General features: G+C 47.1%; 1 protein-coding gene and 2 long non-coding RNA genes across 4 annotated transcripts; 2 read left to right on the forward strand and 1 right to left on the reverse strand.

Moving 5' to 3' along the window:
- The first annotated feature begins 504 nt into the window (after positions 1-504).
- On the forward strand, positions 505-20,508 carry SPATA6 (spermatogenesis associated 6). 2 transcript variants are annotated; one of them, XM_053278760.1, is made up of 13 exons: positions 506-848; positions 4,215-4,352; positions 5,440-5,488; positions 6,033-6,074; positions 7,020-7,144; positions 9,562-9,642; positions 10,190-10,465; positions 11,108-11,195; positions 12,983-13,023; positions 13,593-13,774; positions 14,819-14,918; positions 16,199-16,323; positions 17,281-20,508. In XM_053278760.1, the coding sequence occupies exons 1-13, from the start codon at positions 798-800 to the stop codon at positions 17,450-17,452; spliced, it is 1,470 nt and encodes a 489-aa protein (XP_053134735.1). In that variant the 5' UTR covers positions 506-797; the 3' UTR covers positions 17,453-20,508. The 2 variants fall into 2 exon arrangements, with proteins under 2 accessions (XP_053134736.1, XP_053134735.1); XM_053278761.1 differs by lacking the exon at positions 6,033-6,074 and having other exon boundaries at positions 505-848.
- A 1,193-nt stretch (positions 20,509-21,701) lies between these two features.
- On the reverse strand, positions 21,702-26,023 carry LOC128337638 (uncharacterized). The gene is made up of 2 exons (XR_008312353.1): positions 25,885-26,023; positions 21,702-23,464 (listed from the first exon to the last, which is right to left on the reverse strand). It is a non-coding gene; the product is annotated as an uncharacterized LOC128337638 (long non-coding RNA).
- LOC128337644 (uncharacterized) lies at positions 22,698-26,021 on the forward strand. Its single transcript, XR_008312363.1, has 3 exons — positions 22,698-22,781; positions 24,477-24,533; positions 25,903-26,021. It is a non-coding gene; the product is annotated as an uncharacterized LOC128337644 (long non-coding RNA).
- Positions 26,024-26,488: the final 465 nt, after the last annotated feature.

The raw sequence follows: 26,488 nt of genomic DNA on the forward strand, positions 1-26,488 counted from the left end.
GGTGAACTGAGCTCCAGAAGAAAATCTGGGTGTGAGTATGTTGAAGGCACTGGATACTCTACATTCTTGTAATGAGGCATCAGTAAGAAAAGATTAAGGATGGCCTTTCTTTCCTAACAAAATTGTAAGCTTCAGCAAAAAGGCATCTGGATTGAAGAGGCCTTCATCATCAGGGCAAACCATCAACAACGCAATGCAAATGCTTTACACAATACGAAGTTTACAAACTGCAAGAATCACATGAATTGCAATTTGACCGGTAAGAAATTGAGGTTGCGGTAGTATGCAAAAAAAAGTTTAACGACCAGCTAAAGCAGGGAATGAAAAGGCTGCAGGAGGTTCGTCGGCCAAAACATTTGACAGACACACACCATTTCAGGGGAAGTGGCCACAAATCGCAGAACTCGAATCTCCGGCGGTGCTGAACCCGAGTGATGCTCCTCTCTTTACCACTCTGGCCCCCCTACATGGCGGACTCTAGGAGAAGCTGCGAGCGGAAACCGGAAGTGACGGCTCCGTGGGACGGCTTGCGGAGGATTTGTGTGTTGGGGGCAGATAACTCTTTGCCCTGCCGGCTCGGGAGAGCGTTCCATTGGCCGCGCCCCCTTCTGCCCGCCCCCTCCAGGTGCGCGGTGCCTACGTACCGCGGGCGTCCCGCTGCCATGGGAACCTTGCGGCCTTCAGGCCCGAGCGGAGCCTAGCAGCGGCCTGGCGCATCCTGGGCGGGGCGCCGACTTCCAGCCTGCTGCAGCTGCCGCCCCTGCCCGAGCTGGCGAGCAAGAGAGAGGGGCGTCCCGATGCCCCCCCGCAAGGGGCTCGTCTGCATCCTAGAGCTGCACATCCGCATGGTGAGGAGTGGGGGGTAGGGAAGGGGTTAATAGGGAAGTGGGTCCACAGCCCCCCCCCCAGGGTGGGGGTAGATTCTCCGTGGGGTTTCACGCCCTGCCCCCATATGATGGTGTTGGATTACAGCCCCCACAGTCCCCTGGGGGATATTGGCCCCCGTGGCAGGGGATGATGGGAGTTGTAGTCCAGCAGCGCGGTGGGGGGGCGACCCATATTTGCGCACCCCTCTGGCTTGAGTCTAGACCAGGGCTGCACAACTTCTGCCCTCCTGCAGATGCTGCACTACTACAGCCCCCATAACCCCTGGATATCCCCCCGTGGCTGGGGATGATGGGAGTTGTAGTCCAAAAGCAGCTGGGGGTGGGGGCACGAAGTTGTGCAGCCCTGCTGTAGAGCTGCTCCCTCCCTTAAAAGTTTTGCTGAGCTGCCTCCCCTAAGCAGCATCCGCCCTGGTTGCATTTGAATGGGAGCACTGTAAAATATAATGGGGCCGCTCTGGGAAGAGCATCTAGATCCCAAGTTCCCTCCCTGGCAGCATCTCCAAGACGGAGCTGAAAGAGAGGCTCCTGCCTGCAACCTTGGAGTAGCCGCTGCCAGTCTGGGTAGACAATCCCAGGGTCTGACTCAGTATATGGCAGCTTCCTAGGTTCCTATGAGTCATGAGAGGGGCACACAGGGCTTTTGCCTCTTCTACCTGCCCTATAAGTGAGCAGGATTGATAAAGCAGGGCACTCCGTTACCTTCAGCATCCCATGCCATGCAGATGGCCAAAATGATTCAGGGAGGCTTTTATACTAAGGTTGCCAGATTTGTATCGACCCTTGCTCCTGTGCCTTCTTCGATATGTAGACTTTATGGGTTAGATATGTAGACTTTAGCAGGCGTTCATGTTTATATCCACATGGTGCAAAAATATGGAAGATTAAGCTCTGCTAAAGGCACAGGAGCAGGCAGCCCTGATTACTTGGCAACCCTGATTAAAATCCCACCACACAGGCACCTAGGCGGAAATCTGAGGCTCACAGACCTAAGGACTGTGTTCATATTTGCTGGGCTGCTGTGACCCGCACATGTCTGTGATGGATCATTTCAAGTATTCAGCATAGCTGGGATTTCTCCCAAATCCATTTCCACGCCCCCACAGACACTTTCCTACAATCTCTATGCCGATCTTTACAACAAGGAGGAATTTGGGCTTGCCTCCCGTATTCTTTCAGTTCCCTGCAGTGCTTGAGTAACGGTTATATTCAGTTCCCTCCTCTTGACTGCCTCCTGGCCAATTAGACATTCACATTTGCTTTTCCATACTCTCTGCGCCAATCTCTGCACGGAGCATGATTTGGGAAATCCAATGCTGAATGCAGTATCTGCTGTTCAAATTAGTGGCAGTGAATGGTTCACGTCTGTGTTTCAAAATGCTGCATTGTTTTTCCTTTCTCTTTTGTGTTTCAAGGCAAGGAGAAAAAGAACCCTATTTTGGAGCAAGAACCATAATATTCCTTTAAAATTAGATATGTAATTTTATAAAAATCTTCCTGAAGTATGTTCTTATAAACCTTTAATCTGCACTGCTACTTTAATTTCATTGCTAAACATTCTCGATATTTTAGGATTTGGCGGGGTTAGGATTTGGGGGGTTTAGGATTTTAAGATCTTGGGATTTTTGGACTTTGGGATTTCAAGATTTTAATCACCAGTTTAATGCCATTTTAATGTATGTAATACATATGCAATCCAATGTAATCTAACGCAACCTACTTTATGCTGGTCAAAGACCGTAATAAAGACTGATTTGCTTTGATTTTGCTAAACATTCTCACTGTATTTTCCCCTTTAAAATTGATTTCTATTAGAGTTCTTTTAGTTTCGGCTAGAGGTAGGAAATACTTTTTCAACATGTAGATGAGGCAGGGTTAATATCAGATTTAGAAACACAGGAACAGAGGAAGCTGCCTTCTACTGAGTCAGACCCTTGGTCCATCTAGCTCAGTACTGTCTGCACTGACTGGCAGCAGCTTCTCAGCCCTGTCTGGAGATGCTGCCAGGGAGGGAACTTCGCACCTTCTGCATGCGAGCACAAGTGGCCCCATCCCCTCAGGGGACTCAAACATGCAGTTTCCCATCCAAATGCAAACCAGGGCAGACCCTGCTTAGAAAAGGGCACTATTCCTGCTTGCTCCCACCAGACCAGCTCTCCTTACCCAGGAGAGTAGCCGGAGCTGCCGTAAGGCTAGCCACTTGCCCACAGTGCTGCAGCACCAGCGATCTTCAGGCAGCGACTGAAGGATTTGGTAGTGGATCTGACTGTCCCACCCGCCTGGTTCTCAGCAGAGCCCTGGTCAAGAGCATCTATATTGCGCAGAGCAGGCTCCAGCTGTTCCTCTGGGCTTGTTGACTTTTTGGGTACTGGCCAGTGTTGGGAGGACCCCTTCAGTGGTTTGGGATCTGGGCACTTGTGGGTCCTGACAATTAGTAGTGCCACAAGAACAGCCCTTTTGGATCAGCCCCAAGGCCTATCTGGTCCAGCATCCTGTTTCCCACAGTGGTCCACCAGATGCCTCCAAGAAGCCTGCAGGCAGGAGCTGAGGGCCTGCCCTCTCTCCTGCTGCTGCTCCCCTGCAACTGGTATTCAGAGGCAGCCTTCCTCTGAGGGGCCTATAGCCACCAGACTAGTGGCCATTGATAGAACCGCCCTCCATGAGTTTGTCCAAGCCGCTTTTGAAACCATCCAAACTAGTGGCCATCGCCACATCCTGTGGTGGAGAATTCCATAGATTGATTCTGCACGGTGTGAAGAAGTACCCGTGGTATCAGCATCTTGTGTATGGTCCCCTTTTTCCCCCTTTTTCTTTTTTGTTAGTTACTTTAGCTTTATTTAGAATGTAATTTTAATGCTGTCTTGTTTTGCATGTTTTTGTACACCGCCCAGAGTCTTTGGAGTGGGCGATATATCAAATGTTTCTAATAAATAAATAAAAACTACCTTTTAACTGACCAGAATGACTGACTATCTTATAATGTGGCTAAATTCTGTTTATCGGCCCATAAAATTTGTTTGGAATTCACTAAGAACCCATTCTAGATTACCTGTGTTGATGTCTGACTGTATTACAACCTTGATGGGTTATTTTGCTGGGCTTCTGTAGTTAGGTATTATTCTTGTACTGGTCTGTGACTGGAATAAAGAATTGATTGTGAATGGTTCTGTGCCTCTCCCGCCACAGCCCGTGACGTGGAGTGAGGGCAGAAGGAGAAATCGGCAAAAGGAGGCTCTTTTTTGGCAACAGCGGAGTGTTGCTTGCAACATGCCGTCCTGCTCTCCTACAGCGAAGCTAATTTTGAAACCTACTTTAACCTTGATCTTCCAGGTAACGTGTCCAGGAGTTACCCTGAAAGCCAAAGATGACCTCTACATCAGTGCCTGTATCTTTGGGCAGTATAAAAAGACTTCACGTGTCCGTCCAGTATTTCCCCTTATGTTTGATGAGAAACTAATATTTGAAAAGGTAAACTTCCGATATCATTGGCACCTTTGTTGCAGACACAAAATATAATTAATCCATCAATACCTTCTTCAATCACATTTTCAACCTTACTGGCACAATGAACATGTACCATATTTACCTGAATCCCAGATTAGTTTCCCCCACAAGTTCTTTGATGTTAGAAATCCAGGGCTCGGGGTGTGTGTGTGTCCAGGTGTCCACTTTAAAATCAGATTCCTCTTCCTTTCACGTAAATGCAAGCAGGATTCATATTTAATCTCTATTTCTTAAGGGGTTGTCTTAAATTCAGGGTCTTCAGTTTGGGTAGGTATGGCATCGTTATCAGTTGACTTCAATGTAGGATTATTGATCAGTATTTTCAAATGTCGTCTGCTGATCAAGAATCAAGATTAATAAAATCATACTAGGGTTTTGTTCATACTGGGTTTTTGCCCCTTGTTTGGAAGTAATTTGAAGATGCCTTAGGGTCCTTTAACAGCCTTTACTTTAAAATTGGTGACTGAGTGAATTGTTAGAAATTTTAGGAACTCGTTATATATGTCACATTTGCAGAAATGTCACCCCTTGTTCACATTCCTTTAGCTAATTGGACAATTTAGTTAATGAGTCCCATAGAAATAAATGCTCGACACACAACGGATTCCCATCCCACATGTTTCTTTCCCCATATTTGGCTGCCTGGTGCAGCACAGGCCAGCAGTGTGGTGGCCACATCACCCGGGACAGACGAAAGAGGATTTGGGGGGCCCCAGGGAGTGTGGAGACCCTAGACTTGGGCCCAGAAGTCCAGGGGTAAGCATGCCTTTGGTAGGGCTGCTCGTGTGAACAGCCCCCCAGTCTTTGATCCAAGTAAATACAGTAGTAGCATGATACATTTTTTGTTCTCTGATTAGCACGGAAGAGAAGCGAGATTTATTTATTATTATTTATCTATTTAACTTATTTTTATACCACCCAAAACAAACGTCTCTTACAAGATCAATTTTCTCTCTTTTTAAATGCTCACCGCAACGGTCGTATCTTCCAATGTCCTTGACACCGTTCTGGCAAAACGGTCCAATCTGGTTTTCCTTCATTTCCCTTTTAGGTCTATACTGATATCGTTGACCCGGGAGCCCTCGTCAAACAATTTGAATGTAGGTTTTGGGGTTTTCCTGATTCGCGGTATTCTATTCTGGGGCACAAAACTATGTCGAAATGTACAATATGAGAAACCAGTGCCAGGTTAGGCAAGGTTAGGAGGTGGTAAAAGGATTCTACCCAATATGCCACAAAGTCATTAGGGCTTTCTCAAGAATTGTGGCTAAAACCAAGTTGTGCCCCCCCCCCCAATCTAGTTCAGTATTGTCTACACACTGACTGGCAGCAGCTCTCCATGGTTTTCAGACAGGAGTCTTTCCTAGCCCTGCCTGGAGATACCAGAGATGGAACCCGGGGCCTTCTGCTTGCAAAGCAGACCATCTATTACCAAACTACAGCTCCGTTTTGTCCTTGTGGAGGAAGTAATATGAGCAGCCACGTGCTTTTTACAGGAACGAAAAAGCCGAGAATGGATTTTTAGTCTACCTCTGAGCTACAGTGGTGCGAACTTTCTGTTGCAACTTAGAGACAGTTAAGCCAGCGACAGGCTTTTCAGTTTCATCCAAAATGACCTCTGTCATTTCCCCCTTTTCTTTCTAGTTGACACAGCAGTGCTTGAATTAATACAAACGGCTCCTCCAGGTATTGTATTGACATTTCATCAGCTCTATGTGTGCATTTCTGTGAACACTGAGCTTCTTACAGAGAAACCTTTTAAAAAAATAGCATACACACAGCACAGCTGTTCAACAAATAGTTCTCAAAAACTGTGTGCCAATAGATCTTTCCCAGCTGTGCTTCTTTTCCTTTTGCATACAGTCACATTACACAGTAGCCATGTTAATTCTGAGTACAGAATTGTCGGGGAGGGGGGAAGGAACCATGCCCACTGTCCCTCTCCCCCTACCCTTCGTATTTCGATTGGTTTTTCTGCATGGCGCCTGTGCAGCATAGCTGGACTGAAGCCTCACTTCACAGCAAAGCCCAGGTGCAGAGGGAGGAGGGAGGGATATTTGCTTCTCTCCTTCCTTCCAAAAGCCCTTTTTTGCGGCCAGAAATATGTCCCTGAGGGCTGTGTGACTTTCAGGGACATATTCCTGGCAGAGAAAAGGGCTTTTATAATTTGCCTACTCTCTGTGCGGCCCCCAACTTGGATCAGGGTGCATGACGACGTCACCACAGATCAGGCGTCCCTATGTGGCACAACATCTGTACCAAATTGAGTACAAATCGGTGCAGGCATTACAGAGTTGTTGGGACACAAACATGGACAGCAAGGGATCTTATAAGGGTGCCTTCCATGTGGAAAGTGGGCTAAAAAATAATAATCTTTCGTGTAAAGGCATCCTGTGCTGCCTTGCCCAAGTTAAGCGTTCCCATCATGCTCTTAATTATTGTCCTATAATTAAATGGAATTCAGGAGCACATATTTCTCGTGATTTCAGTGGGAAAGATCTGCACACATGCTTAACTCTCTCACGGGGGGGTGGGTTAACTTTGGCCAGATTGTGCCCTGTTCTTCAGTCTGCTTGTGGTAAAATTTATCCCACTCACTCCCATTTAAATATATGTTGCTGTTACTTTCAGTGGGAGAACGTGTAGCTGTATATGAAGAAAACACCAGAGATTTCCTTTTCCCTGATCGGAAGTGTATGCGTGGACAGCATGGGTCAGTGAGGGAAGTATTAATGAAGAAGACATATGGTTTCACAGTAAGTACGTGCTGGTTCCGTACATTATGTAGGCGTGTGTTTCTTGAGAACGGACGTTTATTTATTTGTTTTCTGGCATTTATGTGCCGCTTTTCAGGCGAGCCTCCCAAATCCATTTCTCTTTTTTCAAAAATGAAGAAAGAATGGCTCTCAAAGCAACATGTTCACATCTTTACTCTAGTGGCTGTTACTTGTTTTGTGTTTCTTCTTAGATTGTGAGCCTTTTGGGGACAGGGACCCATCCATCTCTCTCTCTCTGTCTCTCTCTTTCTCTCTCTCTCTCTCTGTAAACCACTTTGGGGACTTAAAAGAAAAGCAGTATATAAATATTCATAGTAGTAGTAGTTTATTATGCTCCCTAGTTTACTACTACCTTTACTGCTGCCCCCTAGTTTACCGTATTTATCCGAATTGAAGACGTCTTCGAATTTGACAGCCCCCTTAAAAAGTAAAAGTTGAATACAGGTTATACTTGCATTTACTCGAAAGGAAGAATACTCTGAATTTAAGATGACCTCCTGGTTTCTAATATCAAAAAACCTGGAGAAAACCTAGTCTTGGATTCAGGTAAATACCTTACTGCTGCCTTCCCTTCTGCTCCTCTAGTTTACTACTACTGCTAGTAAACTATTAGTAAACTACTACTCATAGTTTAGGAGAAGGGTGAAACCTCATTACGTCACAGCTGCACTGTGGTTGGGGGCACGGCAAGGCCCCATCCAAGCCTTTTTGAGCAAGGGATCATAGAGAGGGCTGTGCAGAGCGGCAAATTCCCTGCTAATGGCCGTTGTGGCCTCAGCCCTCTCTGGAAAACATGGCAGCCTGCTTTGGAAACCTGGAGAGGGCAGATGAAGTGGACACACAATCACCAAGCCAGTAACCCTGCTCCAGTAACCCTGCTGTGCACTAACCGGGGTTAAGACCAGGGTTCCCTCTAACAGGGGTTCCCAGATGTTGTCGACTACAGCTCCCAGAATCCCCAAGCAAAAGCTATTGCAGCTGGGGATTCTGGGAGTTGTAGTCAATAACATCTTGGGATCCCTGTTAGAGGGAACACTGGTTAAAACTCAGGTTTATTTTCAGGGTTTTCCTGCTTTTGGCAAGCCTGGGATTGAAAACCTGCCCCCAGCTACATGACCAGCTAACCTGGGTTCGTCTGCCACTAACCTGGGTTCGCGTCATTGTGTGCCAAGTCTGATCTTCTTTTGTCCAGCACCAATATGTGGCGTACAAATGCAAGAAAGCCTAGATTCTTTGTAAGCAAAGGATAACATAATGGCATCGTTCACAGGACTGGGCAGGGTGGCGGGCGGGTGGGTGAGTGGGGCGAGGCTGGTTGAACTCACCTTCCCCCCCAAACAAGTGCTGGGAACGTGGTCTGCTGACACGTCCCGGCCTCCGGATATCCCACAATGCACCACGTGACATGCGCCATGCATTGAGGGATTCCCCCAGTAGATGGACGCTCTAGGCACCTGTCTCTGTGTCCGCAGGGGCCGAGCATAGCCCCAGTGAACACACGATCCCGGAGTCCAGGTTAAGGGCCTGCTCAAGCCCTTAACTCTGGCTAAGACCTGGGTTTCAAAGTGGGGCTAGGCGGTGCTGCCCCACAGCCTAACCCAGGCTGGACTTCCCTAGCCTGGGTTAGGGTGTGCGTGAGAATAGCCTCTCTCGCTCTCTCTCTCTCTCGCTCTATAAATAATATATAATAATATATAATAATATTATATATATATTTAAATTTATGATTTTAAAATTGCTTTTAAGTATTTTTAATTGGTTTTAAATGGCTCCGAACTGTTTTAGATTTGTTTTTATATTGTTTTAACCTGTTTGTTTTAAATGCTGTTTGTTGTAATATTTTACCTGTTGTGCACCGCCCAGAGCCTTTGGATGGGGCAGTATAGAAATGGAGTAAATAAACAAATAAATAATAAGCCATAGATAAATGATGTCTCCTGGGTAATGATTTCAAGGAGTTTAGAAGTGATGTGAGTGAAGGTTGTGCAACATGACTTGACTGTTAATTAGTGGTACACAACGTGCCCTGGGAAATCTTTTAAAATGCTTTTATTTATTTATTATTTATTGAGTACATTTCTATACTGCCCCATACAAAAAAGTCCCTGGGCGGTTCACAATATATTGTGACAGAGCCATGAGTTGAAATGAACGCCAGACCTTAATTTTTGTAGAAAAGCAACATCATCATCAGGAACGGAAGGATCTGAAACGCAAATGCAAACTTCTTGAAATTTACCATTGCTGTTCTGTCTTTTTTCCTTATTGATCTTTATTCAAGGCTGAAATCGACAAAGGGAACTGTTAACATTAGGAATTATTAGTTGCCGTCACTTCTTTGATACCCTTTATCTCTCCAGTCGGGTCTCAGTGTCCAACTGTTGTCTCTTTTCTAGGGAATTGCACCAAAACTGAATTTTTACACAAGCTGTCTTATTTCCGAAAGCCTGTTAAGTTCAGAGAAGGCTCTCAAGCAGGTTAGCATGACTTAATTATTGGCAACCTAATTTCGAGATTGGATATTGCTCGCTAGATGTTGACTGCTCTTAACTTGTTTCTTCCCCTCCTGCAAAAATTTCTTGGAACCTTGACTTCCGTTTTTAATTGCGTTCAGTAAAAGGGCAGTTTGCCTGCGTGTCTGGTAGTGATGGGCTCTCATATAACTGGCAGTGGTAAGATCCTGCGACCCTCTGAGGATTGTGAGCGAGAGATACTGTTGAGGAGGAGAGCTGGTCTTCTGGTAGCGAGCATGGATTGCCCCCTTTGCTAAGCAGGGTCTGCCCTGTTTTGCATTTGGACGGGAGACTACACATGTGGGCACTGCAAGAGATTCCCCTTGGGGATGGCTTTTAGTTTTTAAAAAAATGATATTCTTTTACCCGTATTTACCCAAATTGAAGATGACTCTGAATTTAGGATGATTCCCTTAAAAAGTAATGTAAACTTCCTGGTGATGTTTTATATCACGTGGTTTATAAATCTAATAAATACTCTCTCTCCCCCCCCCCCCCACTTTCAACTTAGGATAACTTGAAGCGGCTGTGTCATACGTCTCCAGACAAAACATCACAGACGAGGTCGCCGAAGAAGAACACTCCCTCGCCGGAGAGGAAGAGGCACTGCATCACAACGAGGAGTTACGAACAGCCCACAATAGCGTCCCTCTCCCGGTCTCCGTCTCCTTACACAAAAAGGCGGATGTGTGAGCTGGAGCGAATCAGACAGCGCTTGGTCCACCTAGACCTGGGGCCTTACGACTTCCGGAAAGAATCGGACCGGCCTCCGTTTGTATTGCGGCGTGTATGTGTTCATTTTAGCTTGGATCCGCTTTTTCTTTTTCGCAGTTACTCTCAACAGCCTTTCATTCACCGCTTCCCCCCCCAAAACCCTTCCTAAGTGTAAAATTAAGTGGAATTCAGGTTCTTTTGTTGATGATGATGATGATGATGATTACATTTATATCCCGCTCTTCCTCCAAGGAGCCCAAAGCGATGTACTACATACTTGAGTTTCTCTTTCACAACAACCCTGTGAGGTAGGTTAGGCTGAGAGAGAAGTGACTGGCCCAGAGTCACCCAGCTAGTCTCATGACTGAATGGGGATTTGAACTCGGGTCTCCCCGGTCCTAGTCCAGCACTTTAACCACTACACCACGCTGGCTCTTGATGGCAAAGAACCCGTTATTTCAGGAGGGTTGTGCGTAAATTCTCTGTGTGTCTGCTTTCCTCCTCTTTTTAATACACTGGGCAGCATTTTCTCGGCTGAGAAGAAAACTGTGAACCCCCTAGGATGATCTGTATCCTACAAGATAGCACAATTCTTGTTCAAAACATGCATCAGGATAACTTTGAAATACCAATAACTTTGAACAGCTTTGAAAGATACAGACACACGCTTTATTGCACCCTGAACAAAACACTTACGAAATCCTTTCCTTTTCAGCCGGAACCGATTCCTACATCACTAGATATTCATACTTGGTGTCTTCCTAAGGAGAGTGTCAAAGAAGCTTGGTCTGAGCCAATCTATGGCAAGTATTTTCGTGGTATACAAAAGATGTGTGCGATTATATGAGGTGCAGAAGCCTAATGATGTCTCTGCTTCCTCAGGATAACTTTGAAATACTGCGAGTGTTGGAATATTGTTCAGTGCTGTTAGTTCTTTAGGACCTACAGATAGTTCTGGGTGCTCAAGACACTCTGCAAACTTTTCCTAAGTCTGGGACTTAATGCTCCGAGATAAAATATCCTCAAATTAAAAACCTGGCTAGCACACGTTTTTATTCTAACTGACATCCCTCTTGGCTAGATATCTCTCATGACATGGCTCTGATTTATTATGAATACGAATACGATGAATATTTATATATGGCTTTTCAAGAAAAGTTCCCAAGGCAGTTTACATAGATCTGAATAAATAAATAAAATGGCTCCCTGTCCCCAAAGGGCTCACAGTCTAAAAAAAGAAACATAAGAGAGACACCAGCAACGACCACTGGAGGGATGCTGTGCTGGGGATGGATAGAGTCAGTTGCTCTCCACCTACTAAATACAAGAGAATCCCTACTTTTAAAAGGTGCCTCTTTGCTCAGTTAGCAGGGGACATCATTTAGCTGCTGGACACGATATTGAACTATCATGGTGATTGAACTGTCTTCCTTTCCTTTCTCATATTACCATAGATCGTACTTTATGTGTTCTGGGGGTGCTGGGTTTTGGAGTTCTGTTGTTATATTGGATAACCTGGTTTATGTAAATGAGCCATAATCAAAGGTTATAGTTTTCACTATTGTCTCTGTACTGAAAAATGTTGACCAAATTTTATTTATTTATTTTTTTAAAAAGACATACAAACAGGAAAGGGTTAATATTCTGTTACATGGAAAGGTTCTTTCCCCAAGTGGAACAGTCCAGTAAGGAAACTTTATCTGTCTGTCTGTCTGTCTGGTTGTTGTTTTTTGGCACATTTCTATACCGCCCCATACGCGAAACTCCGGGCAGTTGACAGTTTAAACCACAGCAATAATGAAAACATTCACACAATTTTAAATATAGATGAAACCCTTAGAGTGTTAAAACTTTAAAACAATACATTGAAAGCCGGATTGAACAGGTATATTTTCAGATTTTTCTTAAAACCCACCCAGAGAAGGGGAGGCTCTCATTTTGTTAGGAGGCGCGTTCCAAAAGTCCCAGGGCAGCCCTAGAAAAGGCCCGCTTTTGCGTTGTCGCCATCCGAGCCCGGATAAATTTGGTTTATCTGCACACGACCTCCGTCAGCCACTGCTAAGGGCTGCGGGGAAGGCAGGAGTGTGATCGGAGGAGCTGGGAGAGGGTGGAGTTCCCCCTCCTGCATCCCAGCAGGCACAAGGGTGGCTGCTCCCCCCCACACCCTGGCTTGCTGCCGGAAACGGCAGGCCTGGGGGAAGCCTTTTAACCCAGTGGCGATCATGCACTCGATCACCTGCCGTGGACAACTGACAGTTCTTTTTTACTTATTTCTCTATTTCACATGTGTATACCGCCCGCTACCGAAGTCTCTGGGCGATTTTACAGGTTGGCGTGAATGCAGAAGTCATCATGATATTCCTTTGCAAACTGCTTTGGGGCTATTTGAAAGGTGGCTTTATAAAAATATGGTTATCATTATCATCGTCGTCATCATCACCGTCACAAGGATGAAAAAGATAGCATAAATAGCCACCTTGAACTTTTTAACGGATGTTTTTTGTTGTTTTCGTTGTGGTAAACCACTAAATGCAAACCTGCCTCAGTCATTGCAACACTTTTGTTTTTGTTTTCTGTTCTGGTTGTTTAGATCCCACCCTTCTCGACAGCTACCAACCCAAGAACACGAAAGTAAGTATTGGGGGGAAAGAGTGCATAGCTAGGTTTCTTTTAACCTAGAAAGAAAGGACTATAACTCCCATCAGGTAGCTGCTAGAAGTTTTCCAGCTGGAGATGGAAAGTTTCAAATACCCAGGCGACTTGAAAAATGGGCCTCCTGTGCTGCCCAAATACGCCAAATAAATCCCCCCAAATGGAAGGTATTAACTTCCACTGCATTGTGGTTAATGCTTAGGCCCAGCTAAGATCCTGTATTTACCTGAATCCAAGACTAGGGTTTTTCAAATTCATTGACGTTAGAAATTGGAGGTGAGTGAAGAGGGCATCTTAGATTCAGAGACCTCTTCCTTTTGAGTAAAGACAGGTGTAACCTGTATTAAACCTCTGTTTTTTTTAAGAGGTTGTCTTAATTTCAGGGTTGTCTTCTATTCCAGTAAATATAGTACTGGGTATGCTATATATCTTCCTTAAACCTATATATTTAATTGTTGTGTCTTAATGTGTAGGCCGCCCAGAGATTTTATATAGAAAATGTCATGCAATAAATAAATAAATGCTACCATTTTCTGTATTTCTGATAGATGATCATGTCACCCCGTGGAAGAGACCTTGACAGCTTCTTTGACAGCTTTGACGACCACTTGATGTCGAGTCAAACTGGCAGACAGCTGCATTCGACCCGTCTGCTGATGCAGTCCGCGCCCCCATCCCTGGCAAAGCGCTCCTCAACTCCAGTGTTAAATCGCTCGTCTCTTAGAGAAAGGTAAGATCACATTTCTGTGAAATCTGAAGCAGTGCACTACAGTTTAATCTTCCAAAGGCTTCCATCCATTCTTTTAACCTATACATTCATTCATTTAACCTATTTATGTGCTGCCCCAAACGCACATCTCTGGGCGGTTTACAATAAAACAACACAGATTAAAACAAAATTAAGGTATTAAAACAGTTTTAAAACAATAGTAGATTCAATTAAATCAATCATCCATCCATCCATTCATTCAGTGTTTCAGTTGTAGATACTTTGAACAATGGTTTAGCCAGTTGGGAAGGCTCAGATAGAAGCAAGATAGAAAAAGGATTGACACTTTTGAACTTGGGTGTTGGAGAAGACTTTTGAGGATCCCATGGACAGCCAGGAAAACAAACAAATGGATCCTAGAACAAACCAATCCAGAATTTTCACTCGAGGCACAAATGATCGGGCTCAAACATACTTCGGGCACATTTTGTGAAAACCCAGCTCCCTTGAGAAGTCCATAATGCTGGGGAAAGTTGAAGGAAAGAGAAGAAGAGGATGACCAGCAGCAAGGTAGATGGACTCGACTACAACAGCAGTTAATGCACCACTGAGAGACCTTAAAGGCCAAGCGGAAGACAGATAATCCTGGAGAGAATCTATCTATGTGGCCGCTAAGTGTCGACACCAACTTGATGGCACTTAATCAATCAACAGCATAATGTCTGAATTGGGCTTCAGTCTCAAAGCCTCTTCACATGAGCATCTAAACCTGGGTTATCTGTCTCTAACCCAGGGTTGCATGCTGTTGTGTGAACCAGGGCAAATGCCCCAAGCCCTGGTAGTCTGAATCTGGGCAGCCCTGCTTCTAACCCTGGGTCTTAACCCATGTCAGTGAAGAGCGGGGGACCTGGTCCCTAAGACCGTGTGTCTGCTTTTCCTGGCGTTCGCAGGTCCTGGATGCCAGCCATGCTCTATTACTTCCAAAATACCAGTGTTTATAACTTTAAAAACTCCCCACAAATTGATACAGCCCTTTAAATGTTGGGTTTTTAAATTTTATTTTAGGTTTCATTCTGGTTGGCGCCCAGGAGTCAATGGAGAAGAGATCCATACGCGAGTGAGAAATATCTTAAGGACACACAGTGCGAGGCAAAGGCTAACGTTTGTAAGTTTTCCGGTTAAATGGCATCTTTTTTTCATTAGAAATGTAATACGAATGTGACGAATATGTATATACCGCTTTCCCACAAAAGTTCCCAAAGCAGTTTACTTGGATATAAATAAAAATGGCTCCCTGTCCCCAAAGGGCTCGCAATCCAAAATAATAATAAATAATAATCAACTTTGTTTGTTAGCCGCCCCATAACAAATTGTTCTCTGGGCGGCTGACATTAAAACTTGAGATGAGAACACACAACACACGTTAAATCATAACAAACCACAAAAAAGGGTGGGGATACAAAATGCAATGCAAAACAATGTAAAAGATAATTTTAAAATAATCAGTTAAAATCAGATCCAATTTTAAAAATTTTAACCACCCTGTGCCATTTTTGGAAGGGCGGTATATAAATCAAATAAATAAAGAGAATGCAACTTTTGCGCACGTTGCAGGCAGCCTCAGCAGCTGTACACGAGAGGGCAGTGGCGACTCTGCTGAATAGCGCACCTGCAGTTGTGCAGTACGGCTTCCGTTGTTTCCCACCGAAGCAGTGCTGTGCAACTGCGGGCGGGCTGTGCCACCTTCCGCTGGCGCATGACTGCCGAGACTGCCCGCAATGTGCACAGCAGCGTTAAGTATATTATAGGGCTGTTGAACCTAAAAGCTGGGTAGGAGAGAGTAAGCCCAGCTTTTTTGGGTCGTCCGGGCCCACGGGACTCCTGCCGACCCACCCCATTCAGACCTGGTAACCTGACATTGTTACCCAGGTGTAAAATAATATAGGACAAAAATGGTTGCTGTCCTACTTCGGCATTTTGTCGTCTGGGTGTGCGCGGCATTTTCAGCAGCTTTGGGCAGCCGGCAGCCATATTTATCAAAGAGTTGTGTGGCTAGAGGGGCCCGTCAGAGGAGAGCTATTGCTGTATAACAGGCTGCCTTTCTTATGCTTGCACAATGCATTGTGGTATATCTGGAGGATCCAATTCCATTGTTGACGATACCGGAGAACACACCAGACTGGTTGTCTGGGGTTTGGGTGAGTAGAACTCCCAAATGGGAGTTCTGGTGATCTGGGAGACACAGGGTAGGATTGTGCCTTCACTCTGGTCCACCCCAATTTGGTCGTGTGAACAAGCCTTAAAGTGTGTTGAGGAATATTAATATTGAGAGCTTGAGGGATATTAATCATGATTCTGAAGAAGCAAACGTTTCTTTTCTTTTTTTTAAGGGAACTGGTTTTTTTAGCTGGATGAGACCATGAAATTTTGATCTTGATTTCTTAGGATGAAAGTCATTTGTCAAAAGGAGATTCTGCTTACACCCGGGAATCCAAGAAAACGGGAGATTCCAGTTCGAAAAGAGACATTTCGTGTATAGACTCCTTAAGCAACAGTGAGCTTCAGAGCAGGTAACGGCTCCAGATATTGCTCTGTGGCGGGTGGGTATTCATAACACTGTGATTATGCAGAAATTCTGTTGGCGTGCATGCGCGGTATTCATAACACTGTGATTATGCAGGCTGTTGGCACGCATGCGCACTCAGGACACCCCAGCGCTTTGCACAAAGTGCTGGTGCCGCTTTGCTACACACTAGCACAGCTCTGTGGTGCATGTAGGGAGGTAGTGGCTATCTTCACCAATCTCTCCTGCCTCCAGAAGCGTTCCACGCAGCCTGGAAATAGGTCCTGGAGGGTCACACGGCTCTCGGGGACCTATTCCCGAGTCAGAAGCGAGGCGCGCTTCTGGGGGCAGAGGAGGTCAGCGAATATCGCCTCCTCTGCAGCCACACAAACGGTATTCATGGAGAACACAGTGGTCCTTCCTGCCAATAGGTTTTGTTTCCTGTTCAACAGGACAGAGCTGGGTTCTCAGACTTGGGTCCCCAGATGTTGGACTACAACATTGTGGCTGGGATGATGGGAGTTGTAGTCCAGTGTCCAGAGACCTGGGTTTTTGGATTCAATGGCCCTGACCACAGTGGCCAAAGGTTGCGGATGCTGGGAGTTGTAGTCCAACAGCATCTGGGGGCCAAAGTATGAGAACCCTGACTTCGCATTTGTATTGTGCTTTTTGAGGGTGCAAAGCTTTTCACAAATATTGAGGTCATTCACACAATCAAAAACTGTGTTCTACCTGGATTTGGGAGCTGTGTGTGCTCCCAATTTTCAGTTGTGTGGAAGCAATACAAGAGGACAACCTGAGTCGAAGTGATTGTGCAGAAGCCAGGTAGGAGGAAAAGCTACCCAGGGTCCCCTCCTGCCTTGCTTCCACACAGTCACTTTGACTCTGCCCTTTTTCACGATCAATGAGAAAGGGCTACCCCAGGGTTTCTTAACCTTGGGCCCCCTGTTGTGTTTTTTGTTAGTTTGTCCCCACGGCAAAGCACCCTGGTCCATCTGGACAGCGACGAATATTGGACCAGTCAAGCCGCGGAGTATCGAAGCAAACCCCACAGAGCGATCTTTGAAGACAGCCTGGAGAAAATCTATCGAAACATGTACAGAAAAGCCTCCGGCACCCTTTCAACGGACCAATAAATAATGTCTAGCTAGTAACACAGGTGAAAACGAACAGTATACAAGATCAATGTTTTTTTAATGAAAATATTGTTTGTCTAACACATGTTTGTACTCTAGTGTGTTGGGTTTTTTTAAAAAACCTGAAATGTTTTAGCGTGGACTTGTGAAATTCTGCGGCTGGCACTTCTCCCGACAGGGAAATCAATGGAAGTGTGATGAGTGGGAATTTTTGTGAGGGCAACGGCGTGCTTGAGAACTAGGAAGCCAAAACACATCATTTAAGTCAGGGGTCCCCAACTTGTGGTACTCCCGATGTTGCTAAACTACAACTCCCATCAATAAATTGTAGCTGGACCATAAGAACAGCCCTGCTGGATCAGGCCCAAGGTCTATCTAGTCCAGCATCCTGTTCACACAGTGGCCCACCAGATGCCTCCGAGAAGCCCACAGGCAAGAGGGGAGGTCCTGCCTTCTCTCCTGCTGTTGCTCCCCTAAGATAGATTGAGAGGCACCGTGCCTCTGAGGCTGGAGGTGGCCTGTAGCCAGTAGACATTGATCGACTATGAATTTGTCTAAGCCACTTCTAAAGCCATCCAAGCTAGTGGCCATCACCGCATCCTGTGGCAGAGAATTCCATAGGTTAATTTTGTGCTGTGTGAAAAATTACTTCCTCTTGTCATTCCTAAATTTCCCAACCTTCCGTTTCACGGGATGACCCCTGGTTTCGGTGTTGTGAGAGAGGGAGGAACTTTTCTCTCTGTCCACTCTCTCGATTCCACGCATAATTTTATACACCTTGATCATGTCTCCTTGTAGTCGCCTCTCTTCCAAACTAAAAAGCCCCCGGTGTTGTAGCCTGGCCTCATAAGGAAGGCGTTCTGGGAAGGATCATCTGGGTTGCCCTCTTCTGCACCTTTCCCAGTTCTGAAATATCCTTCTTAAGATATGGTGTCCAGAACTGCGCACAGTACCCCAAATGTGGCCTCCCCATTATGAGGGCTGATCGGGGTGGTAGTTTAGCAACACCCTGGAGTCCCACAGGTTGGGAACCCCTTTTGGCTAGGCGTGTTTTGGCTCCCCAGTTCTCAAGCATCCAGATTTCCGTTAGACAGGAGGGGTGCGCTGACCCACCATGTGAGTGTCCAGGGTTTTGTATCTGCCCTGTGCCCCTCCAGCATAAATCCAGGCAGATGGGAGAACATTTCATTTCCTGCCACACTCCCAGGAACAAGCTTCCACAAGATGCTGCCTTCTGCTGAGTCAGACCCTTGGTCCAGCTCGCTCAGTATTGTCTGCACAGACTGGCAGCAGCATCTCCAAGGTTGCAGGTGGGAGTCTCTCTCAGCCCTGTCTTGAAGAAGCCAGGGAGGGAAACTTGAAAAAACCTTCTGCGTGCAATCCTGCAGATGCTCTTCCCAGAGCAGCCCCATCCCCTAAGGGGAGTATCTCTCAGTGCTCATACATGTAGCCTCCCATTCAAATGCAAAGCCAGGCAGACCCTGCTTAGCAGAGGGGACAATTTCATGCTTTCTCCCACAAGCCCAGCTTTCCTTTCTCCTAACAATAGTCACATCACCATGCTTCTAACTACCAGCCTGTCTTGATTTGATAGTATTTTGTCTACCTAGAAAATACTGGGAAATGCCCTATCCCAACCCACCCCACCACCTTTCTTCAGATTATGGGAAGAATCATCATTCTGATATTTGGGTGAAATGACAGAAGGGTGGATAAAATTAACCAGCCCTGTTGCCGAGGTGGATGACACCTTCTCTGCGGTCCCAGCAGATCACGTTGTGTACTTTGGAATGTTAAACTGAGATGCAGATCTAAGTTGAGTGGCAAAGTGATCAGACTTTGCTCAAGCAAGATATTGATTTGCTCAAACAAGATGCATGTCAAATTGTGGGGATGTATGTTGGATTCCTGTGGGTAACTGCTCCCCTCTGTATGACCACATTAATTCTTGGCCCTGGACTTCCCAGTCCGTTGAGTGCGGCTGTCTGTGTCCCTTTCTTTAGTGCGAGGAGCTGATAGGTCTCAGATTGCTATAAAGCAGGGGTAGGCAAACTTGTGGCTGGGGCTGATGGGAGTTGTAGTCTGACAGCAGCTGGAGAGCAGAGGTTGCCTACCCTGGGTGTAAAGCAGCCGCTCTTACAAAGGCATGATGGTGGCCCTTGTAGCAGGGGGAAATAGTAACCCACCACCGGTCCTAGAGAAGAGAGAGGTGGATCTCTCGAACCATATTTACCCAAATACGAGGCGACTCTGAATTTAAGACGAGCCCCTTTAAAAAAAAACAACCCAGAGTTTAAATACATCTTTACTCAAAAGAAGTCTCTGGATTTAGGATGACCCCCTGATTTCTAACATCCAAGAACTGGGGTGGGGGGGGGTGGGCTAGTCTTGGATCCAGGTAAATAGAGTAGATGGGAGGGTTCCTGGTTCCCCAAACGGGGTCTGCTTCTTTCCTCCTGACGTTCACCAGGCACCTGTCCCACCCATGCCAGCAAAGCGGCTCGGAAGGAGAAGGTGGACGGAGTGACTAGTGGCCAGAGGTGTTGACGTCATGATGGGAACCTCCCTCGCTTTTAGCCAGCCTTTCATTCGCAAAGGGCTACTTTGCAGAGCGACTCGGGCCCCAGGGTTTGCCGTGGTCAAGGGCCGACAGAGTGGGGAGGTGAGTTTCCACGAATGCCCCGTGATGCATTTGCCCCTTCCATTTTTATCACTGCAGAGGCTAGCAGGGCTTCTGCGGGCCTCGGGTGCCGCTTCAAGGGAGAGGTGGGTCCTCTGTGGCCCCTCACCGGATTGACAGCTGTGCCCCCTCCTCCTTCCTGGTGCTGTCCAGTGATTTGGGGGCAAAAAAACTGCCACAGCTAACAATAGGAAGAGCGGCAGTGGTTTTGACCAGCCTCAGGCCATAACACTGGACTCTGTGAAACTCCCTCTTTCTCCTTCGGATGCATCTATTTAACGCCCCGCTCTTCTTTTGGGAATGCTTGACTTGTGTATCACGACCCCCACCCCCCATAAACCCTTAACGTATTAAATATATATATTTTTAAATTGTCTCCCAGCTGTGTCGTCTCTTTTTTTGCACATTGATACTATTTCAGATGTGAAATCCAGGTAGAAATTCCGCTTCTCTACTCATGTGTCATCTCCAGGTCACTTTGCCTTTGTGTGGTTGGCTCAACTTACAGAAGAACCTAACAGCAGCCTTGCCGGGTCAGGCCCAAGGAGGCCTCTCTGGTCCTGCATCCTGTTTCCCACGGTGGCTCACCAGATGCCTGTTTGCTTCCCAGAGGCAAGAGATGAAGGCATGCCCTCTCTCGTACCGTTGCTCCTCTGCAACTGGTACATAGGAAGCTGCCATATACTGAGTCAGACCCTTGGTCCATCTAGCTCAGTATTGTCTACCCAGACTGGCAGCAGCATCTCCAAGGTTGCAGGTAGGAGTCTCTCTCAGCCCTATCTTGGAGATGCTGCCAGGGAGGGAACTGGGAATCTTCTGCGTGCAAGCAAGCAGGTGCTCTTCCCAGAGCCCCTGGTTCTAGTGTAGTGAGAGAGAGAGGGAGAAAACTTTCTCTCTCCCCACACCATGCATAATTTTATAGACCTCTATCATATGTCCCCTTTAGTGGTCTTTCTCCAAAGCTAAACAGCCCCAGTTACTGTACCCTTGCTTCTCTTCTGCAGTAGTCAGGCCTCACTTACTGTATCTGTTTTGGGCCCTGCGTTTTAGGAAGGACATTCAAGGGAAACCGGAAGGGGTTCACGGGGAGGCAGACAAAATGGGGAAGGCTCTGGAAACTATATCCTTGGGGAATGCCTGAAAGAGCTGGAAGCATGGAGAAGACTCAGGCAGGAGATGAGAGCCATCTTGAAATATCTGAAGGGCTGCTACACAGGAGGGGATTTGCTTTTACCCTTTTGCAGCATCAGGAAAATGCATTGTTCTTTGCCTTTCGTGTAGTCCTGCCTCCGGTCACTGGACTGCACAAAGTGGCCACACAAGGAAGATGCACTGCAAAGATTCTTTACAGTCATGGGAGAAGGGGACAGGTATTTTAAAAAATAGAGGGAGAGAGAAGATCAGCCTTTCTCAGGCCCTGGGACTCTTCATGAATTCCCTCCATATGAGGGGAGCACTGCGAAACTCCGATGAAAATCGAACCAGCCAACCAAAGAGTACTAAACAACATATATCCTTTGTTAAACAAGAGAATATATGAATGATGCCTATTTAGACAAGACTCCCAAGTCAATAAACAAAACAAAGAGTGTATTTCCTTCTTTCCAAACATACATTGCAAAATTCCAAAGTGATTACAAAACTCAAAGCTAAGAAACTGACAGAAAAGGTTTCAGAAGCCACCAGTGGTGAGTTCTTTCTTTTACAAATCTCTGTGTTAGTTTAAGTGGCAAGCCCATCTTCAGATGCTAGCAGAGGAGCATCAAAGGGGTTGAGAAATATCTAGCATATATCTATGATAGCAAAATCCTCACTCTTTCAAGATATTAATAATCATAATAATAAATAATATTTATATAACTTCTCAGAAACTTTGCATCTCTGAGAGACTACTCAAAACCAACCTAATCACATAGTTGGGGCAGATTTTCAAAATACTCCTCCAAGCAGGACAGTAGTTCTTAATGAGATCTATACCATCCCATTTTATATTTTATTTTTCACATTTATATCCCACTCTTCCTCCAAGGAGCCCAGACATACATGGTTATTTTTATCCTCACAACAACCCTGCGAGGTGGGTTAGGCTGAGAGAGACATGACTGGCCCAGAGTCACCCAGGGAGCTGAGCTCAGCAGACCATTTTTCATTCCAATATTTCACTTCTGATGTGAATGGCTGACATCCCAATGCGGCATGCATGCTTTTGGCCCCAGCACCCAGGCAGCGTTAAGCCGGGGTAGTGCTAAACAAGAGCAGAAATGCTTCCAGAGCTCAGTAAAGTGTCTGGGGAGGCAGCTGAGGGTTTCCTCTGTTGGTTTTCCCAGGGGTGCCTCTGCATCCCTCTTTCCTCCTGGTCCCAAGGAGGATTTGCACGGGCTCCCCTTGATGGAGAGACCTGCCTCTGGGAACCCCTTCATGGTATACTCAGGAAGGGAGGAGAGTTCTGGGGTCCAGCAAGTGGTGCTGTGTTTGTGCAGGATGGTCCTGCAGGGAGGAGGAAGAGGGTGGCGTCCCTTTAAGGGCTTTCCTCCTGCTAGAGGCTGAGGATTTGGTTAGGGTGTGTAACGATCAGGTGCAGCAGGGAGCTGAGTCAGAGCAGCCGGGCTTTCAGGAGGAGTGGGAGGCTCTCTTCTGATCTTCTACAAGGTAAATCCTTTTCTTAAAAATGAAAATGGCTGTAGCTCTTGAGTTGTAGACTCAATGTAGAGTTTTACACACTGAGTGTTTACCAGACATTTGGGTGGTGTTGCTGAGCTTCATTTGGTGATGGTTAATGCCCTGGTATGTTCTCGTCTCTTTTTAAAAATAGGAGGGTTTGGAGAAAAGGTCTGGCTGGCTGGGTTTCCCCCGCAAAGGCTAGGTTTCCCACACTCTAGCCGAGTCCTTCTTCAGCAGAGTAGGGCTTAATTGGCTGCTTCAACAAATTGCGAGGACATCTGGGAGGCTTTGGCTTCAGAGCAGTACTGGGAGTGACTGATGCATTGCAGGCTGCTGTCCTGAGCAGGGCCTGGTCATCTGTGCCTCGTCACAGGCTGCTGTATGGCCTGTTCGTGTTTTGCTTTAGCACCAGAATGCATTGGGCTGGAAGCATTTTCTCAGGCTTGTCACCTGAGGGGTGGTCCTCTTGGTTCCTCGAGGGGTGCTTCTGCTCCCCTCTTTCCTCCTGGTCCCCAGAGTCAGCTAAGCCGGGCTAACACTTAGCAAAAACTTCTGTGGCTTCTTTGGGGGTCCACGGCAGCTTCAGGGGGGATTTCTGGCAGGAGAAGAGCCAAGTCTCAGCAGCCCCGGCCTTGAATGTTCCTCCATCAAACAGGTTTCTTACAGCTCAGCTAGAAAAATAGAGAAGTGGATATCTTGAGTCTAATCTAAAATGTGACATGGATCTAAAGGCTGTATAGGGAGCTTTTGGGGCCGCACCCAGAGCTGAATGTCTCAGTCAAGCTGCACAGATGAATACAACCAGGAATGCCACAGTATATAGCATGAGGTGGGAGGAGAACTGGCCTTGTGGACGCAAGCATGCCTTGTCCCCTTAGCTAAGCAGGGCCTGCCCTGGTTGCATATGGATGGGAGACTAGAAGTGTCAGCACTGTAAGATCTTCCCCTTCGGGGTTGGAGCCGCTCTGGGAAGAGCATCAGAAGGCTCCAAGTTCCCTCCCTGGCAGCATCTCCAAGATAGGGCTGAGAGAGACTCCTGCCTGCAACCTTGGAGAAGCCGCTGCCAGTCTGTGTGTAGACAATATTGAGCTAGATGGACCAAGGGTCTGACTCAGTATATGGCAGCTTCCTATGACATCTTGTCCATAGACAGGCAACTGTCCATACGGATTAATGGCAACGAGCACAAGGCCCCAGTAGGGACAGGTATGGTTTGATCCCCAGAAACTGACTCCTGGGTTGTGCGAGTCTGCAGGTCCATAGAGGCAGCGTAAAGCCACTGGGTCACTTTCTCCAACCCAAATATCAGGATTCTGCAAGAAGGGAAGCTTGTTGGCTTTCGCTGGGATATTCCAGGACTGCTTCATCATCAAGCTTTAGGTGTCAGGTTCCATCTCCCCAACCAAATGTGTTGGTGTCTTGGTTGACATCTACTGAAGTCAACCCTGCTTGGAACTTTCTGCCAACTCCTTGACTATTGTCAGGAATACCCTTGTGAATATCCACATACTGGTGCACATTCTGGATTGGAGCCTTACCCACGAGATATTCCTGAGAGCTTGCAGCTCCTCTCTGTGCTGGGGTGCAAGAGGTCACCTGGCCAGGGGCCGTCTGCAGCAGGGCACAGCATCTGCAGTTGGTATATTGTCAACGTTTCAAATGTGAATTGTTCTTGACCAACAGAATTCAAGAGACCGAAAGGAGGCAGCGACACAGAATCGAGGCCATCTACGCAACCAGGTAAGCACTAAACTGAAAGCCAGTTCCCAAGAGGAGCTCGCCCCAGGGGCTTCCCACCGGGGCTTCTTTCTCCCGTCAAAAATCTGCGGGGTCTCAGTGCTTAAAAATTGGGGGCGCTTCAGTTCTCTCTCCCTGGAGATGCACTTACAAGCCCCGTGCCCCCACGGCCTACCACGGTTTCAGCGTGTTTGTAGAGCGATGCTGTCCTTGGGGGCTGATTCTTCCCGCGATCAGAAGGCTGGGGCGCCACAGCATTCTGCATCCCAAGGAGAACCTGGCCAGGAGGACAGTGTCGCTCTGGAACGCAAGCCGTAGCTGTGGACAGTGAGAAGCAGCAGTGCTTTTGAGCATGCACACAGGAAGCTGCCACATACTGTGTCAGGCTATGGGTCCGTCTAGCTCAGGGTTGTCCACACCAGGGATTTTCAACGTTGGGTCCCCAGATGTTGTTGGACTTCACCTCCCATAATCCCCAGCCCCAGTGGCCTTTGGTTGGTGTCTATGGGAGTTGAAGTCCACGAACATCTGGGGGCCCAATGTTGAGAACCCCTGGTCTACACTGACTGGCAGCGGCTTCTCCAAGATTACAGGCAGGAATCTCTTTCAGCCCTATCTTGGAGATGCTGCCAGGGAGGGAACTTGGAACCTTCTGATGCTCTTCCCGGAGCGGCTCCATCCCCGGAGGGGAATCTCTTCCAGTGCTCACACATCACATCTCCCATTCATATGCAACCAAGGTGGACCCTGCTTAGCTACCACAAGACCAGCTCTCCTCTGGGAACTCGGGGTATGCAATCCCTGGTTCCTGGACTAGAGTGTGGCTAGACCTTTATTATTAGCAGACTTTCCTTATTGCCGGAAAACTGGGCGAGGCCACTGGCTTCTCCACAGCCCCTGAACTGTGAAATGTGCTCCCTGCACAAATGTGAGGCTTGGACAAAGCTAATGGCTTTCCCGGGGGCCCTTCAGACTTGTGTGTGCTTAGTGCGGACTTATTTATTTAAAATATTTCTATACCGCCCAAAACCTTTGTCTCTGGTGGTATACAATTAAATCCTTCAATTATTTTTAAGCTAACTTTTCAACTGTGTGGCCTTCTTATGGGTTTTCCCTTGGAAGGAGGCTGGTGGGAGAAGTTAACAGGACCAAGCAGGGCCAGGGTTCCTAGACAGGGGAGTAGGGAAAGGTAAGAGACAAATGAAGGGCCCCCTTCTCCAAGAGCTGTGGGAGGCAGCATAATCTCCAAGGGTCCAAGATGGACCGGACTGAGGGAAAGAGAGAGAACCCCCATTTCTTCTAATGCCATAAAAAGTGCATGTGTGGCTACAATTTCACAAGATGATGTACCTACCTTGTCCTTGATCCACAGGTTGGAAGGGGAGCCAAGGAGATGGAAGAAGCCAAGCTGCACAACTGCCTCCGGGTTCCTTTTGGGATAACTCCGTCGCTTGGCCTGACCGAGAGGTGTCACTCCTAGCCTCCCTTCTGCTCCGAGATCAGAGAGGAAACGTCTCTTCTAAGAAGCTCCCCTCCAGGAGGACGATAAGAACCGGGGAGGCCACAACGGTGCCCCCACACCTGCGCACCCTGGGAGGTCCCATGGCGGTCCAGTTGCAGTGCAGGTCGGCAGAGAGGGATGCTGTGCTTGTGGACTCGTTCTTCCCGTGATCAGAAAGCTGGGCGCCACAGCATTCTGCATCACAGCAGTCCACCCAGACGGCCTCTATCTCGGTAGCCCTACATTGGAGCCATGGATGGGGGCAGGCCGGACTGGATCTGTACAGCATCCTCGGATGCACCTGAACGGGGCTGGAACTGGGGGTTTAATGCCTGGGCCTCATTTCCCCACCAGCTCGGAGAGTTGCGCTGTGCTGGAATACTGTGTGTGTCTCGTCCATCAACCATCTGTTCTCTGTCCAGGCCCTGTGCACGTCTGTATACACTGGATTGCTAAT

The sequence above is a fragment of the Hemicordylus capensis genome, chromosome 14 (genome assembly GCF_027244095.1).
Source record: "Hemicordylus capensis ecotype Gifberg chromosome 14, rHemCap1.1.pri, whole genome shotgun sequence".
NCBI lineage: Eukaryota > Metazoa > Chordata > Lepidosauria > Squamata > Cordylidae > Hemicordylus > Hemicordylus capensis.

Excerpts from the sequence above, each read along its gene's own strand:
- SPATA6 (XM_053278760.1), top strand. The coding sequence starts at position 798 with ATGCCCCCCCGCAAGGGGCTCGTCTGCATCCTAGAGCTGCACATCCGC. Across the intron at positions 4,353-5,439 it reads AGAAACTAATATTTGAAAAG|GTCTATACTGATATCGTTGA; the intron begins GTAAACTTCCGA and ends TTTCCCTTTTAG. Across the intron at positions 16,324-17,280 it reads AACAGTGAGCTTCAGAGCAG|TTTGTCCCCACGGCAAAGCA; the intron begins GTAACGGCTCCA and ends GTTTTTTGTTAG.